Source organism: Eptatretus burgeri, chromosome 13, assembly GCF_056783735.1.
Source record: "Eptatretus burgeri isolate ZD-2024b chromosome 13, Ebu_testis_v1, whole genome shotgun sequence".
Classification (NCBI taxonomy): domain Eukaryota; kingdom Metazoa; phylum Chordata; class Myxini; order Myxiniformes; family Myxinidae; genus Eptatretus; species Eptatretus burgeri.
In genome coordinates, this window is record NC_140973.1 from 17,794,560 (window position 1) to 17,812,244 (window position 17,685).

Genomic DNA, 17,685 nt, shown 5'->3' on the forward strand with positions numbered 1-17,685 from the left:
GTGTGTGTGTGTATGTGTGTATGTGTGTATGTATGTATGTGTGTATGTGTGTATGTGTGTATGTGTGTATGTGTGTATGTGTGTATGTGTGTATGTGTGTGTGTGTGTGTGTGTGTGTGTGTGTGTGTGTGTGTGTGTGTGTGTGTGTGTGTGTGTGTGTGTGTGTGTATGTGTGTGTGTGTGTGTGTGTGTGTGTGTGTGTGTGTGTGTGTGTGTGTGTGTGTGTGTGTGTGTGTGTGTGTGTGTGTGTGTGTGTGTGTGTGTGTGTGTGTGTGTGTGTGTGTGTGTGTGTGTGTGTGTGTGTGTGTGTGTGTGTGTGTGTCACACACATAAAAACTTTAAAATGGGCAGGCTAGAACATCATAAATATATGTGGAAAAATTACGAGCAAACACCAGGAATCGAACCCAGGTCCTCTGGAAAACCGTACCAGTGCTCTGCCATCTCAGCTATCTGAGTGACTCACTGGCTGAGCAACATAATTCTTCCTTGTATATGTGGAAGAATTGCATATTATATTATTATTTTAGATATATATAATATATATATATATATATATATATATATATATATATATATATATTTCTGAGTGCATATAAATGAGAAAGCAGAGTGGAACTATGCAGAGGAATAATCGCCAGTCAAAATTTGCTTTGTTGTGTTCCGTCATGCGTCAGAGTTTTGAGTTTCTGCTTTTGCCTGGACTTCCAATCAGTAGTCATATACATTTGTTGTGTGTGCATTGTGAGGTATGTGGTGTGGGAGCCGCTGTCGGTGAATCCCATTTGAGGTATCGGCCGCATAATGAGCCAAGACACCATCTTGACATGATCTGCACCACAGCAGTAGCACCAAATGAAAATAATGGGCCTAATGGGGAGGGGGATTTTTGGTGCCCATGACCTGACCCTGGTTACTTCCAACACATCTGCAAAATTTGGTAGGGATTGGCCCAGCCCTGTCTGTTTTTTTTTTTCTTTCTCCGATTTTCAGAGGATTGCCCTATTTAATGTCGGATTCAAAATGGTGGAGAGCTTGATGCTCAAATCTCACCATTTCGAGGCATGAACCTGAGCTTGTAGACCATCTCAATTGCTGGGATTAGAAAAGCCAGGGTTTTCCCACTTCCGGTACGTGCAGCAGCCAATAAGTCTCTGCAATCAGACAAACACGCAACAATTACATGAGAATACAGTATTACATTTCCATGTGCAACAAAAAAAAGTGGGATTGCTGCCAGGGTGGTGCATTTGTTCCAATGAAGCAAAGAGCAAACACAACATCCAGGGAGATTCTGCTTTCCCAACATCCAGAATCCAACTGGAAATTAGGATGCGAATCACCATTCACCACAAAAGTGTGGCACTCAAAGTGACAACAACCTACTCATTTGATGTTGGAGAAATTGTCAACCTCAAACCAACCTATTTAGGTCCACTACAAGATGAAGGCATCCTTCAACTCTGGATGCTCAAGGGGTGTTTGTCACACTTTCCAAGTGTGGGTTGGTGAGTCAGTGGAGAAGGAAATGCCTTTAACCTCTCGACCAAAGAAGATTAAGAAATGCCTTTAACCTCTCATCCATGTCAGCCTCTGCCACGGTTATATCAGAACGAGCCGATTCGTCACACGGTCACGGAGCGTGTAACCTCAATATGGGGCCGTTCAAAAGTTACATAATGCTATTTTGTTTGGGAAGTGCTTCCCATGCATACTGATTGGGCTTGATTAAACCTTACTGGTAACTTATATTCGACATAGATTAGATTTTTCAGGGTCCCTCCATGAGTAACACTCAACCCAAACAAAGCCAATGGAAAGCTGACGCAACAAACCTGGGCAGTGTATAATCAGCAGAGGCCCACAGGCCTGATGTCTTCGGCCCACTAGAAAACCAAGATGGCGACCACATTATTTTGTTTGGGTGCCATGGAGGGAGGAGTCAAGCGACAAATGTGGGCAGGGTTCGGAAGCTGTCCAACCAATGGGTGCACATTTCAAAAATCGACCCCCAACAAAAACCACAACAACAATGACGACAACCACACGGAGATCTTGTCGAGCTGCGAGAATGACATGCCAAACTGGAATTGCCATCAGTGGAGGACATACCTCCGCCAGGTTGAACAGTTTACGTTTTGCGTCCCACCGATATGCCGGATCTGGATTTGGACCTGAACCACAATCTAATCAGCTTGTTCTTATCAACTAACCAACTCCTCCACCTAATTTTGTCATAACTCGTCCACAACTTTTTGAAATATCATGCTATATATCGTTTCTGGCCCCATTTCTCAATGATGAAGAATCACTGAAAAAATTTTCTCATATCCAGATTCAGATCTTTTCCCAAAATTGAATCAATTCTTCCTCGTCACACACCCTAAGGGTAATCTCGTTCCAAGTGTGCAACGCATTGCTGCAACATGTCCCTTTATTTGGGCGGTGCACAGGCATCGGACTGCTGCCTCGGACATTTCCGAAAATAAAATAACCCGGGTTACTTCGATGAAGCAAACATCAACTGCTTATGTGCATATATAATACATTGAACCTCTCCCCCTGTGTTTATATAGCTCGGATAATTCCAATTGAACCACTCCCCCCCTCCCAAAGGAAGAAAATGCCAAGATTGGCCCCTCCCCCCCCCCCCAATTTTTTTTTTCAAACCTTGATGGAATCAAATGAAACTTGAAGCAGGTACAACTTCCAGGTGCCCTCATTTATCCCTGAAAGTTTCAGCTTCGTCAGTTAAATCCTCTCAAAAGAGTAGATGAAACATACAACATACATACATATACAACATGCTTTCCCCTCCATTACATATAGATTGACATGGTGGAATGACAGCAGATGGATTGGAAGAAAATGTATGTTTCCAAGGCAACTTGTTCACATTTTCCTCAAGTGACTGACACCGACAAAACAGGTTGTGGACGCACCGTTTGGAGAGGTTCTGGGATGAAAGGTTCAAACCCTCAAGGAACAACGACGAAGATCCCAGAGTTGGGGCAAAACAAAAATATCGATCAATCAGCTGCAAGTTGGTGAAATTGATGAATGAGAAATAAAGTTGTAATTTTTTTTAGGACTCACTAGGATTTATCCTGAGTTAGGAAATTGCACGTGCACGTTTTCAAAACCACAGCAGCAAAATATTACTTGAAAATGACACGAGGTTATGTGGAATCCATTACACTGCGTGTTGATGGTAATGAACATAAATGTTCCAATTATTTTGACAATTAGAGAAGCTCCAACACAGGAAAATCTCCTCATTTCTGTATGGCACCTGTACTGATAAAAAAAAAAATCTGGTTTAAAGTTTGGTGGAGGCCCACTACGTGAACAAGTGGCCAAAACAATTCTCTTACCGTCCTTCCAGCAAAGGACGGATGGCTTTATGCTGTATCTCCATCATGTCCTTGAAGCCCATATCTGCTACACCCTTAAGAGTCAGGTCAGAGACAACTTCACTCAATGACTGGAATGAAGTATCTTCAAAGGCTCCTGTGGGGAGAAGAGAAGATAACAGCAAAGGCTCCATGAGACATTGAAGGCGATGCTTAAAGTGAGCCAATGTTGAAATGTAATGGGGGGGGGACAACAACCACAACAACCACCACCACAGATTGTATTTTATCATTTTGTAATCAACACGAGTAAGGGGATGGAGAGAAAGGATGAATGAAGATATTGTTGCAGATCCAGGGGTGGGGGGGGGGGGTGTCGAACGAGCACGTCAATCACTGTCCGTAACCAGTTTGGGTTTTCGCACCCGACTCTCGACAGCCAAATGTTACAGATTCGGCACCACTCTAACTACCGTCATCTCCGGGGTTATAACGCCGGCTGGTTCGGCACAATTCTCGGGTTACGCGTCTCGAACCACAATACCAAAATACACCTGTACCTTGCCAGCTGTGGGAATATACCCCGGTTACAGACTGGTTTTGTCAGAGACCGAGCAGAGTCTACCAGTCTGTAACCATTTTGGTTTTTATATCCGAATCGAGCGAATCGTTCCTCAACGCGGCACGAACCAATTCAAAGCGGCAACTTCATACGAATCAGCCAGATTTATTGGGGACATCGGGGAATACGACACAAGCAAAACATTCACGACAATGTTATAATTAATCTATAACCCATTCTTACCTAGGGAGCTACGGATTATGGGTTTCGGAGGGGACTCTAACGAGATAAGCTTTAAACGACATGCAGACAAGACACGGACAGCATGCAGACAAGACAGAGCACTTGGTGATGTTTCATGGACAAGAGGAAAGTGTCAAAAGCACGAATGTGGCTCGTAACAAGCCGATGTCAACAGATTCGAGCCCCAAGCTCGAGCACGCCACGTGGCAAGATGGAGGGGTCGTCCATTTGTCGCAGACCTCACGCACGCACTCTCGCGCGTTCAGACCCCGTGAGGTCGACTGCACCAGAGCGAAAGATCCATGGTGGTATGCTCCAGCTGGCTTTTCACAAGGTCCAGCATACAAGTCCAGGCCTGGCCTGTTCACCAGGCCTCCTTCACGAAGCAGATCGCAGACAGACACAGCTGTCCCCTACACAGCAGATCACGACTCCCACCAGTCGTCTCATCCAGCCGAGGGCAGACAGACCTCATGCAGTCCTTTCCCTGCATTTCCTTCGGCCCTGGCTCGCTTTTCCAGGCCACAGAAGGCAGACCCGGCGTGCCCAAGTTCAGTTTCTCTCTCTCTCTCTCCTGATCACACCATTGGCTTTCCTTTTTCTGCTCGCATCGAGGCCCACAGGCTCCTCCCTTCAGTCTCACTTCCTTCTCTCGGCCACGCCCCCTCTCAGCGCGCTGGGCGGAGTCTCATCCGGAGAGAGGAAGGAAGGAAGAAGAAGCTCTCGGTCCACCACCACCGCACAAACAAATAACAGCCTGTGACACCTCCCGACACACATGTAACGTCAAATTACCGAACAACCTGGCTAAACATGCATTTAATGGGGGATCTTGGCTAATCCTATATTTAATAGCATACTAAGGGCCATTTCCACAACGATATTAAACTTCATTGAGGTCATATTATTTACTTGGTCTCTTCGAGCATCATGGGATGATCCCTCCCTCTTCCTCCCCTATCCCTCCACTTTCCAAGGCAGGCCAGGCATAGTAATGTTTCGTTTGCCTGGTCCTTGAAGCTTGCCTCGGGTTTTCCACCATATCCCCTTCAAGCATGCCTCGTCATGACTTACTTCCTCGAGAGCAGCAATCTTCACGATTGTTTTCGAGGAGGGCCACTTTTGCCGATAAGACATCAGTGTGAGAGCCGCCATACCGCTTGCAGGACTCTGTGAAGGCTGCTATTAGGCCCCACCTCCACATACTCTTCTTTGTTGTGGTTAACTGGGTTGCAAGCATAATTATTTGGATACTGCAACCATGTCCTGATGTCATTATGATACTTTTATGCTTCACGTTGGAACACTCATTTGAAACCAAATGGTCAATTTGATAGCATTTATGGCAGATTACAATGCAGTGTTTTCACATTTGTGTATTATCGGCCACAAGTCAGGAGCAACACTTTATGCCACCAGTGGCCGCCAGTGGCTCACGGGTTCTAGCATCTACAGTCAAGTTCGCTCATCTTCTTAGTGCACCGGAACGGGCTGACACAATAACACGCAACATGTAACGTGTATCATGGACGGCCCATGCAGGGGTTGATCCATGAATCTCACCAGAGCATCTAATTGGTCGTAGCGACAGGCGGTGTGTATAAAGGGCAGGGGCTTAACGCGAGCTGACAACTCGCACTTTAATGGGAATTATTCGTTCGTAGGACACCGTCTCAAGCCTCAGTCCCCATCACGGACGGGGCTCAGCGGTTTACCTGAGCCTGTACAATGGCAAGGTACACACTGGCCCGTCCAGTGTAGCACATGTGCGGCCCCGGACATTGAAGGGCATCACAGACCTGTTATTGCTCCATCTCGCATGGCTTGCAGCTGCTCGCCCCTCAGAAGAAGTTAGCCCGCGGAACTAGTTAACGTGTTGGAGTCTTGCTCATTATCGGAATCAACCAGACGGATCACTCTTCCAACTAAGAACGACCATGCACCACCACACACAGAATCATGAAAGAGCTCTCAGTCTGTCATTCCTTCTTTATGCCAACAAATATTTACTTACCGACTCAATATCTCACTTCTTAAGGTTAGGCCCCAAACCCATCTACAACTAGAGGGGGAGCACTCGGTAGAGTGCAAAACCTCCGCCGCCAATACTGCTGGGTCACTTAAGTGAACCTGATATCCGATTCATTGTAGGTCAAAACGGATCAGACTCTACTGAACCACGATTGAATAAACTAAACTAGATCGACGTGCATGTAGAAATGCCAAAAAATAAAATAAAATAAAAAAAAGATGCAAAATTTGTTGTTTTTTTCTCTAACAATTTTTTTGGGGGGGTTGGAAATCACTTAAAACATGTAGAAATGCAAAAAAAAAAAATTCAAATTTTTTTCAAATAAAATCGAAATTTTTTTGAAAAAAATAAAGGTGCAAAATTTGTTTGTTTTTTTCTCTAACAAATATTTTTTTGGGGGTTGGAAATCACTTAAAACATGTAGAAATGCAAAAACAAAAATTCAAATATTTTTCAAATTGGCCGCCATAGCGGCCATACTGGACTTCGACCAAGTCCAAAATCTTATGGCATGATCCTTGGACCATACCTAATCCCCCCACCAAGTTTCGTCGAAATCCGTCGAGGAGTTTTTCCGTAATACTGTTCACAAACAAACAAAGACAGGGGTGAAGACAGTAACCTCTGTCCATCTTCGATGGCGGAGGTTAAATATCACTTTCTTTAAACTCCCACCTGTGAAACTTGTTTTTTTTTTGGTCCTACTTGTTTCTATTATCCATGTCTGTTATCACACAACTTGTTACAATCTGCATTGTTATTCTGCAAACAATCTGCAAACTTGTTACAAATCACATTGCATAAGTGATGATGCCAATGCGTTGCATAAGTGATGCCCACATGATATGCCCATCTAGTCTGGTATCATTTACTGATAGAAAGCAAAATTAAACAAAAAGTTCACAAATTTATTGAGTGAGTGTAGGAACAACCATCAGACACTCACCCGTCACCCCAGCAGGCAACTCAGGACCATCATCTTCCATACATTCCTCTTCCTCCTTTTTGTCGTCGGACTCCTCAGGTTCCACATCCTCCATGGAGTCGAGTCTTGCCTGCTTGCAAGCTACAATAAAACATGCTGTGTCAAACATATTTCGACAAGATCTCTTCGAAAATCACACCATCATATGCCTGCTATACATTTCAACGTTTATGACAAGCGACTTAATATCTTTGTCTTACTGAACTTGGTGTGGCCTCCACAATTGAGAACAGCTTGAGACCATAAAATCAAGTTTAGGAAAACTAGAACAGCATTTGGTCGAGCGCATACTTCCGCAAGGTTGAACATTTTACGTTTTGCATCCCATTTATAGGCCGTATCTGCATCCGGACATGAACCAAAATCCAATTAGTCTGGCAGCCATTGGCTAAAGTGCGTTTTGGAGTACATACACAATTTTATTGCAGATTCTGGTAACATAGACTATACTAAGCTCAAATCCGAGTGATGCCACTTTGTCATGCTTGAGCAATTTTTTTTAGGAGCAAAATTCAAAATGGCCACCATCAAAACCGTTTTTTGGCCGTAACTCGGCCAAAAATCGAGATATGAACCCGATTTCAGTGGCAAACCCTATGTTTTGGGGGTCAAGGAATACACTGATATGTTTAAATAAACCATATCATCCATATAAATAGTCCATATTGCAATATTGGTATATCAGATACCATATATTGACTAAAATTGTAATAAATTATTGACTAATTGTTGAAGTTTAGACCTATAAAGCTTGAGCCAAATATCAAGGGTACATACGATGAAGACACTGAAAGGTTGCTGATGTGCTTTTATTGTGTTTATATATAGCTGTAGCACGGTTCCAATTCAGTTTCATGGTATAGCGAGAAAAGTGTTAAAAAATAATTTTTCATAGAGCAGTTTTTCCCCAGTACAGTTGTGACAAAAAATGGCTGCCATGAAGATCAATGAACTGTGTCAACAGATAAAGTAAGTTGTCTCTGCTTGGATATATTTAAAGAAACATGCAAAACTGTGTGTGAATTAACAGTAAAGTATTGTTATCAGTAGACTAATCAATTTTCTTTTGAAAGCAAGACGTTTTTGTATCTTCATATCATGATTGTTTTGATACCATAGCAACTGTTTGTGTTGATGATGTTTAAAGTACACAGGGTGGGAACAGGTTTTCTGATTTTTTTTATACATTTATTTTACAAATAAATGACATGATTAATTTGTTCATCACCCCTTGTAAATGTCTTCCATCTAAGAATGCATCGGGGTGTTTAACTTTCTGAACAATTAATACAAGACATAGTTATTTCGTGATTGTTTTGCATTATATTGATCTAACAACAATTGAACATTTCTGCTTGTCTTTTTCTCGTGACAACGTTCGACAGCTATGATCTTGAGTCCGCTTGAACTGAACGATGGCATCACAGCTTAACATTTCTTGCCTGCTCAATAGTCGCATGAAATGCAGTGCCAGTAAACAGCCAATGAGTATAGCTGGACCTGAAAGGCTCAACACCATCGTAGAAGCGAGCAAACGTAGAGGTGATGGGTGGCATGTCGCTCTAGAAAACCCTGTTACAAGACTCTACACACACAAGAATTGCATTGCAACATACACTTCCAAGACGCACATTAAACGTTTGTTACAGAATAAAGAAAAAGATGAAGAGCCTGTCGTGAAGAGAACACGCCGAACAGATGCCATATCGTTCAATTTTAAAGAACAATGTCTCATTTGTGGTGAAAAGTGTGATGCCATCCCAGAGCCAAAGTGATTCAATGGCCATCGAAAGGAACGGTAGACGACTATGTGCAGAATCTTCTTTCATATTTGAGAGATAAGCTGAAGATATGTGATACGTATTTGGTCTTTGACCGGTATTATGATAACAGCATCAAGAAAGTCACGCGAACCGCTCGTGCAGGCAAAGATGCCAGTCGACGACACCAGCTGAATCTGATGACACCACTCCCTGCACAAAAGATCGTTTTGACAGTGACAGAGAACAAAGTCCAGTTAATAAATATCATTTGCAGCTACATCAAAGACCATCCTGAAGGATTTTCTACCAACACAAAGCTCAGATTAACTGGACCTAACCCAATACCTATGGAAATTGCAGAATACCAAGTAGTAGAGAGGCCTGACCAAAGAACCACTCATGAAGAAGCCGATGTTATTATGGTACAACAAATGGTCCTTCCAGCCTCATCAGGAGTTCCGAGTATCCGGGTAATTTCAGACGACACAGATGTATTCATATTGCTGTTGTATTTTTACCAACTGAAGGAACTGGCATGCAACCTTGTGATGGCTGGTACAAGTCGTGACAGATCGTCTGCTGACATCAAGGCGACAGTGCAGAAGCATGCACATATTGTCACCCAAGTTCTGGCAGCACATGTGGTAGCTGGATGCGACACAGTTGCCTACTTGTGGGGTATCGGAAAAGGCACAATTGTGAAACACCTCAAAGACGATCGTCAATTAAATTATCTTGGTGACCTTGATGCAGAATTACCAGATGTCATATCTGAAGCAACTGCCTTCTTTGCTGCTTGCTATGGATCCCAGGAAACAGAAGACATGTCAGCTATTCAATTTGATGTCTGGTCTTCAAAGATGGCTAACAAGAAGCTGACATCAGCACCACAGTTAAAAAAAACTCTACCACCAACCACTCTGGCTTTCATCCAACACGTTCTCAGGGTGCACTTGCAGGCAGGAATATGGCGGGCTGCATTAGATCCAGACCCACCATTTATCGATCCAATGAGTCATGGATGGTCACATGAAGAAGTGTCGAGCATGTTGCTCCCTGTGTCTCTGCCTCCGGATGTCATCAGAGCTCCTGATAATGTTCTCAAGATGATCAGGTGTGGGTGCAGCTCAGTGCGACCGTGTGCAACGAATAGATGTAGTTGCTCTGCCGCCAGGCTCTCCTGTTCATTGTTCTGTGGCTGCCATGGTATGGAGGAATGTCAGAACGACCAAACAAAGTCTGTATTAGGAAGCGAAGCTGTGGAACTTGAGTGAACACTAGTTATTTGATTTATGCAGCTGTCTTGTATGTGAGATTGAGTGAAAGAAAGATTGAGTGAAAGCAGAATGAAAGAAGTTCATCAGTTACCAATCAGTGTATTCATAGTTGATAGCATGTACAGACCCCTTTTTGGATTTGAATTTGTGTAAAATGTGTAATCCTTGCTTATTACGTATATTTGGTTATGTGTTAATATAATTAATTATAGTTTGTAGTTACCTAATCATTGTATTACTCAATTGTACTGTTGGAAATAAATATATACAATACAATACAATACAATATACTGTTACAATACAATACAATATACTGTTTACCACTTAAATCAGGTTCATATAGATTTTGGGCATAGTTACGGCTGAAAATAGTTCGGTCGATATTTTTTCAGTCAAAATATTAGATCTAAATAGAAAAATTGCAATATAGACTATTATTATGAGTTGTATGGTTTATTTAAACATATCAGTGTATTCCTTGACCCCCAAGACATAGGGTTTGCAACTGAAATCGGGTTCATATCTCGATTTTTGGCCGAGTTACGGCCAAAAAACGGTTTTGATGGCGCCATTTTGAATTTTGCTCCTAAAAAAATTTGCTCAAGCGTGACAAAGTGGCATCACTCGGATTTGAGTTTAGTAGAGTCTATGTTACCAGAATCTGCAATAAAATTGTGTATGTACTCCAAAACACACCTAGGGTAAAATTCCAGTTCTGTATCCAGACTAAATGGGCTTGTTTTTGTCACTGAACCAACTCATCCACCATGTTTTGTTATAATCCATCCACAAATTTTCGAAATATTGTGCAATATATCGTTTTTAGCGCTATCCGTGAATGGTGAAGAATCACTTATAAAAATATTTTTATATATTCTTGTATCCAGATATGGATTTTCACCAAAATCAAAATCCAATCAATTCACGCTCGTCACACACCCAACCTGTCCAACAAGTTCTGTTCGAATCCGCACATAACTTTGAGATATCATGCTCACAGACAAACAGAGAGGGGTGAAAACATAACCTCCCTCCACCTTTGGTGGCGGAGGTAAATATAATTTGTAATTTGTGTTCCCCTCAGAAATGACTTGAAGCACCCCAACGACGGATCATTTTTGGTCAGCAACATTTCCTGCCCGGTCAGTATCGGTTAATTTGTCGGACCACCGAGCATTCAACACCAAATAGTTATCAAAGTGAATTACCGGCACCAATAAATCATTACTTTTGTTCATATTGTTGCGGTTCTACATGCCTGCATGCCTCGAAGGCAGTGACACTCAACATGCAGTGATCCCCAGGCACTTATTTCATTAGTCTTTGTGTAGTCAGACCTCCCCTGGGTTAACGGGATGAAGTGCATTATTTCGTTCAAAAATCTGTGCGCCAATTCCCAACCGGCACCTTACCTTACTTCACACCTGCTCAAGAAAACTCACCACTTCGACCACAAACGCCTCCCGCACACAGGAAAAATATTCCCACACCCCCCTTGTATCGCTGCAATACGCACTTTATACAGAGTACTGCATGACTTGGGTTGTCCTCAGCACCGCACGATGCTTGGTCAAGCAATAGACATTAACTCGACCGCTTCTCACTGGAGACGTCCCCGGGTGAGAATGCGGAATTGATACAACCCTCGTCCAGTCACCAGACCACGGCAAGACAGGGGCGGCGAGGAGGGAGTCGCAAGAAGGCCGATCCGGGAATTTGGTACAGGATCCGCGTGTGTGTTTTAGCTCATGAGGGGGCCCGTGGATGGCGGGGAAAGTCCGTTGCTATTTGACTTTCAGACTGCATTCGGAGCACATTCAGGGTCAGGATGCCGGCCGGCTCAGAGAGCATGCCCCATGCTGAATCAGGAGCTCTGACCCATGTTGAAACGGATGGGCAACTGAGACGGTTTCCGGTCCTGGAGCCTGGCAGGGCATGGCTAGAGCCGCTGTGGCCCAATAGAGGAGCAGGATTCGGGTCACAGCACGTCACTTTCTGGTCAACATCCCACCCTTCGCCCGGGGCTTATAAAAGGGGGAGCGCAGAGCTGTTCTCTCTCTTCTTTGCTGCCTCTTCTCTGGCTCTCCTCTCGCCTCGCTCCCTGTCTCACAATTGGTGTGCAATTACCAGGACATGCTTCTTCTTGAGAGCCTTATCCGGGGTGACTGCAGAGACTCCCTGCCATGCTGTCAACATTCCACCACCCCCGTGCAGCCAGGTGGACCAGTACGGAGCGCACGTTGCCACGAGCCCCGGAAAAATAATTAATCAGGAAATAACACGCCATATCACGAGGTGGGAACGCTCAGACAGAGCGCCCCACGGAGGTACACACTGCACTAACAGACCTATACACGACTAGGTTAAGGATCTTTAGCCTCACACATCTTCTCTCCTCTCTCTCTTTCCACCCCTCCATCTCATCTTCTTTGGACACACAAAGAGCATCATTACTGACTCGCAATCCCAATTTTCTCAGGCACGACACCACACCCCCCACATTGCACTACACCACACCCCTCACTCCCACACCTTAGACACAACCAGTATTCCTCTCACCTACCTCTCCCTAAGCGTTCTGGGGACCACGCCAGGTATTGAGAAGTCGTTTATCCTCACCTGCTTTCTTTCTCTCTCGGCTACATCTCATCGTGTGTGTGTACGTATGTGTACACGTGTGTACGTGTGTGTTGGTGCCTGTTCGAGCATAAATCAAGATTGTAGAAGATACAACGAGATAACTCTGCTCTGTGTCTTCTTTTGTAAGCTGTTGCCTTTTTCCGCACCTCACGAATTCCTTGCTCTAACTGCTGCACATAAAAATAAATCCATTCACTATGCCACATACATTTCCTCGCTTGATTGTAATAAATGCTTTGTATAGAAATGTTCCCAGCTCGTTCTCGTCTTTTCCTCCATTGGTCCAGCATGGTTCGAGTCCACGTTTAGCTGGGATGTTATTCCCCAACGATCTGTTTCCGAGCCAGTACGTGCTTGGCAGTCCCGCTCGGCTGCATCTGATCTGCTAAGGTGATCCAGTTTGAGCAAGTACGTCCCCCGGTAATTATATCACGTGACCTTGAGGTAAACAGTATCAGACGGAGGACCCTAAGTCACGTGGTCGAGTTATTGGCGTTCACGGTCGATTAGCGACCCGCTGCGTCACGAAGTTATTAGTACGTGACGGGCTGCGATTCTGGAGAGTCTGATGGGAACCCCAGATAGCCTACCCTGCGTGGTCTTCGCCACTGACCCTGGGCCTGCAACAATATTATTTCCGATTTGACTGAATGTTCAACCTCCATTGAAACGCATTTTGAGATCTGTCATGAGGCAGTTGTGTAACGGATGCATTTGAGAATGAGAGGACACAAGAACAAGGAGTGGGTATCATACCTAGCTCACGTGGGGGGGGGGGAGGCGAGTGGTTGGAAGAGAGGGGGAGAGGTGTGGGGGATACAGGACTCAGCATTGTTTTTTGGGGTGTTATTAAACCGACCTGAAGTCAACAATAAGGTTAACTTAATTTTGGAGATTGTGGGATGTATTTTTAGGCTACCCAATATATTTTTGTTAATCATGCTGGAAGAATGCCAATTGCTGATGATACCATCACATCGGTACTGGTTTGCCTTTAATCAAACATGTAACATCTATGGATCTGTGTTGGATCCCAATTTAATCAGATCTTCCAAAATAATTGACGTTCAGTTACGGGCCCGTGCGTTCCTTGAAATATACGCAAATGATGAAACAAAAAGAAGACAACTCGGAAAATTCCGATCTCACCCGACTCTTCCTTCGAATCAACAGAAACAGGAGCTTTCTTTCTTTTCTTCAGTTTCTTTAGTTTGTTGTTGGTGCCGATCAATCCATCACTTTTGTGACACTGTACAACTTCACCAAAAGAGGTTGAGGTGTTACCACAAACTGTCTCATCAACTCTTTGTTCACGTTCATCCTCACAGGCTGAGAAAGGGGCCACCTGTTGGTCCAGTTCTACAGGTATAAGAAAATCAAGGAGAGCATTCGTAAATCAAACTTCAATGACTTCACACCCCACTCCTCCGCACAACCGGCACTCCCACACCCCACCCCTCCGCACAACCGGCACTCCCACACCCCACAACCGGCACTCCCACACCCCACTCCTCCCCACAACCGGCACTCCCACACCCCACCCCTCCGCACAACCGGCACTCCCACCCCCCACCCCTCCGCACAACCGGCACTCCCACACCCCACCCCTCCGCACAACCGGCACTCCCACACCCCACCCCTCCGCACAACCGGCACTCGCACACCCCACCCTCCGCACAACCGGCACTCGCACACCCCACCCTCCGCACAACCGGCACTCGCACACCCCACCCCTCCGCACAACCGGCACTCGCACACCCCACCCCTCCGCACAACCGGCACTCGCACACCCCACCCCTCCGCACAACCGGCACTCGCACACCCCACCCCTCCGCACAACCGGCACTCGCACACCCCACCCCTCCGCACAACCGGCACTCGCACACCCCACCCTCCGCACAACCGGCACTCGCACACCCCACCCCTCCGCACAACCGGCACTCGCACACCCCACCCCTCCGCACAACCGGCACTCGCACACCCCACCCCTCCGCACAACCGGCACTCGCACACCCCACCCCTCCGCACAACCGGCACTCGCACACCCCACCCTCCGCACAACCGGCACTCCCACACCCCACCCCTCCGCACAACCGGCACTCCCACACCCCACCCCTCCGCACAACCGGCACTCCCACACCCCACCCCTCCGCACAACCGGCACTCCCACACCCCACCCCTCCGCACAACCGGCACTCCCACACCCCACCCCTCCGCACAACCGGCACTCCCACACCCCACCCCTCCGCACAACCGGCACTCCCACACCCCACCCCTCCGCACAACCGGCACTCCCACACCCCACCCCTCCGCACAACCGGCACTCCCACACCCCACCCCTCCGCACAACCGGCACTCCCACACCCCACCCCTCCGCACAACCGGCACTCCCACACCCCACCCCTCCGCACAACCGGCACTCCCACACCCCACCCCTCCGCACAACCGGCACTCCCACACCCCACCCTCCGCACAACCGGCACTCCCACACCCCACCCCTCCGCACAACCGGCACTCCCACACCCCACCCCTCCGCACAACCGGCACTCCCACACCCCACCCCTCCGCACAACCGGCACTCACACACCCCACTCCTCCACACAACCGGCACTCACACACCCCACCCCTCCGCACAACCGGCACTCACACACCCCACTCCTCCACACAACCGGCACTCACACACCCCACCCCTCCGCACAACCGGCACTCACACACCCCACCCCTCCGCACAACCGGCACTCACACACCCCACTCCTCCACACAACCGGCACTCACACACCCCACTCCTCCACACAACCGACACTCACACACCCCACCCCTCCGCACAACCGGCACTCACACACCCCACTCCTCCACACAACCGGCACTCACACACCCCACCCTCCGCACAACCGGCACTCACACACCCCACCCCTCCGCACAACCGGCACTCCCACACCCCACCCCTCCGCACAACCGGCACTCACACACCCCACCCCTCCGCACAACCGGCACTCACACACCCCACCCCTCCGCACAACCGGCACTCACACACCCCACCCCTCCGCACAACCGGCACTCACACACCCCACCCCTCCGCACAACCGGCACTCACACACCCCACCCCTCCGCACAACCGGCACTCACACACCCCACCCCTCCGCACAACCGGCACTCACACACCCCACCCCTCCGCACAACCGGCACTCACACACCCCACCCCTCCGCACAACCGGCACTCACACACCCCACCCCTCCGCACAACCGGCACTCACACACCCCACCCCTCCGCACAACCGGCACTCACACACCCCACCCCTCCGCACAACCGGCACTCACACACCCCACCCCTCCGCACAACCGGCACTCCCACACCCCACCCCTCCGCACAACCGGCACTCACACACCCCACCCCTCCGCACAACCGGCACTCACACACCCCACCCCTCCGCACAACCGGCACTCCCACACCCCACCCCTCCGCACAACCGGCACTCACACACCCCGCCCCTCCGCACAACCGGCACTCACACACCCCACCCCTCCGCACAACCGGCACTCACACACCCCACCCCTCCGCACAACCGGCACTCCCACACCCCACCCCTCCGCACAACCGGCACTCCCACACCCCACCCCTCCGCACAACCGGCACTCACACACCCCACCCCTCCGCACAACCGGCACTCCCACACCCCACCCCTCCGCACAACCGGCACTCACACACCCCACCCCTCCACACAACCGGCACTCACAAACCCTCAAACAACATAATACAGAAAAGAGATCCTTCAAACACTTCAACCAAAACACGTAGTTTTCATCGTTCCCAACCTACGTCGAAATTCCTTGGAAGAAAACTCATTATTATTATCATTACTCGTACAGCGGAGCAGCTGCCCGACGGGCGATCTTTTTCCAAGCATGCGACACGCTCTTCTGACACGTACCTTTATTTGGGCGGTGTATAGGCAAGTTTCAGTTGCCTAAATCGCTCCCAAAAATAAATAAAAAAACAAGCAAAAGCAAAAATATACATTCTGTTTATAATTACAAACACCTCACCGCACACTGGGAAAACGAAGGGACGGGGATTGTGTCCTGTAAATGGTTGGGCTGCCAACATGAACACAGTATGGTTGTTTGTCCGTGCTCCACAATCCCCACAATACTGAGCAAGGAAGCAGCTCAGACAATTTTTAAACTCGTTTGTGTGACTAGGCCGGGGTTCGGACTACCGACGTCCTCGACTCGGGGGGGAACGACGGTCGAATCATCGAAGCACGGCGTCTGGTAACCGATAAAGCGGGTTTTTAACGGGTCTCCGTCCATCGACCAGTCAGGCTTACCGGTCGGGACGGACTGAACCTTCTTCAGATGCTTCTTTTTCTTATTTAATTTCCTTTTTAAGATCTGCATCTGTAGATCCGCCATGACGGGACAGGGACCACGGGACACAACACGTGCGACGCGCACATTACGTACTTCCTCGTCGACGTTAAATAAAAGGTGTTTCTCTTGTTTGTCAATTTATTTCCATTAAAGTTTATCTTCCCTCTAATTACGGAGGTTATTAATTTATATGAAATTAGTTTCTCAATTTTTTTTTTCAAACAACTTACAGAGCACTGATGATGATGAGGATGATGACGAAACACTTCCGGGGTAAAGGTCATGCTGAGTGTGTGTGGGGGGGGGATGATGATGATGAAACACTTCCGGGGTAAAGGTCATGCTGAGGGGGGGGGGGATGATGAAGATGAAGATGAAGATGAAGATGAAGATGAAGATGAAGATGAAGATGAAGATGAAGATGAAGATGAAGATGAAGATGATGAAGAAGAAACACTT

At 47.3% G+C, this 17,685-nt stretch overlaps 1 protein-coding gene across 3 annotated transcripts in view; it reads right to left on the reverse strand.

Annotated features, from left to right (window-relative positions):
• DDX18 (DEAD-box helicase 18) overlaps positions 1–17,348 on the reverse strand; it is a 37,163-nt gene extending 19,815 nt beyond the window's left edge. Inside the window, exons 1-5 of one of the 3 annotated variants that reach the window (XM_085851399.1) lie at positions 17,184–17,348; positions 14,005–14,214; positions 7,137–7,256; positions 3,375–3,510; positions 1,054–1,154 (exon numbers count right to left, since the gene is read on the reverse strand). In XM_085851399.1, coding sequence (XP_085707525.1) covers positions 1,054–1,154; positions 3,375–3,510; positions 7,137–7,256; positions 14,005–14,214; positions 17,184–17,268 — 652 coding nt within the window. In that variant the 5' untranslated portion in view covers positions 17,269–17,348. Of the gene's footprint in view, positions 1–1,053; positions 1,155–3,374; positions 3,511–7,136; positions 7,257–14,004; positions 14,215–16,672; positions 16,776–17,183 lie in introns of those variants that run through there. The other 2 variants (XM_085851398.1, XM_085851400.1) reach the window with 2 other exon arrangements.
• Between the last annotated feature and the right edge of the window lie 337 nt (positions 17,349–17,685).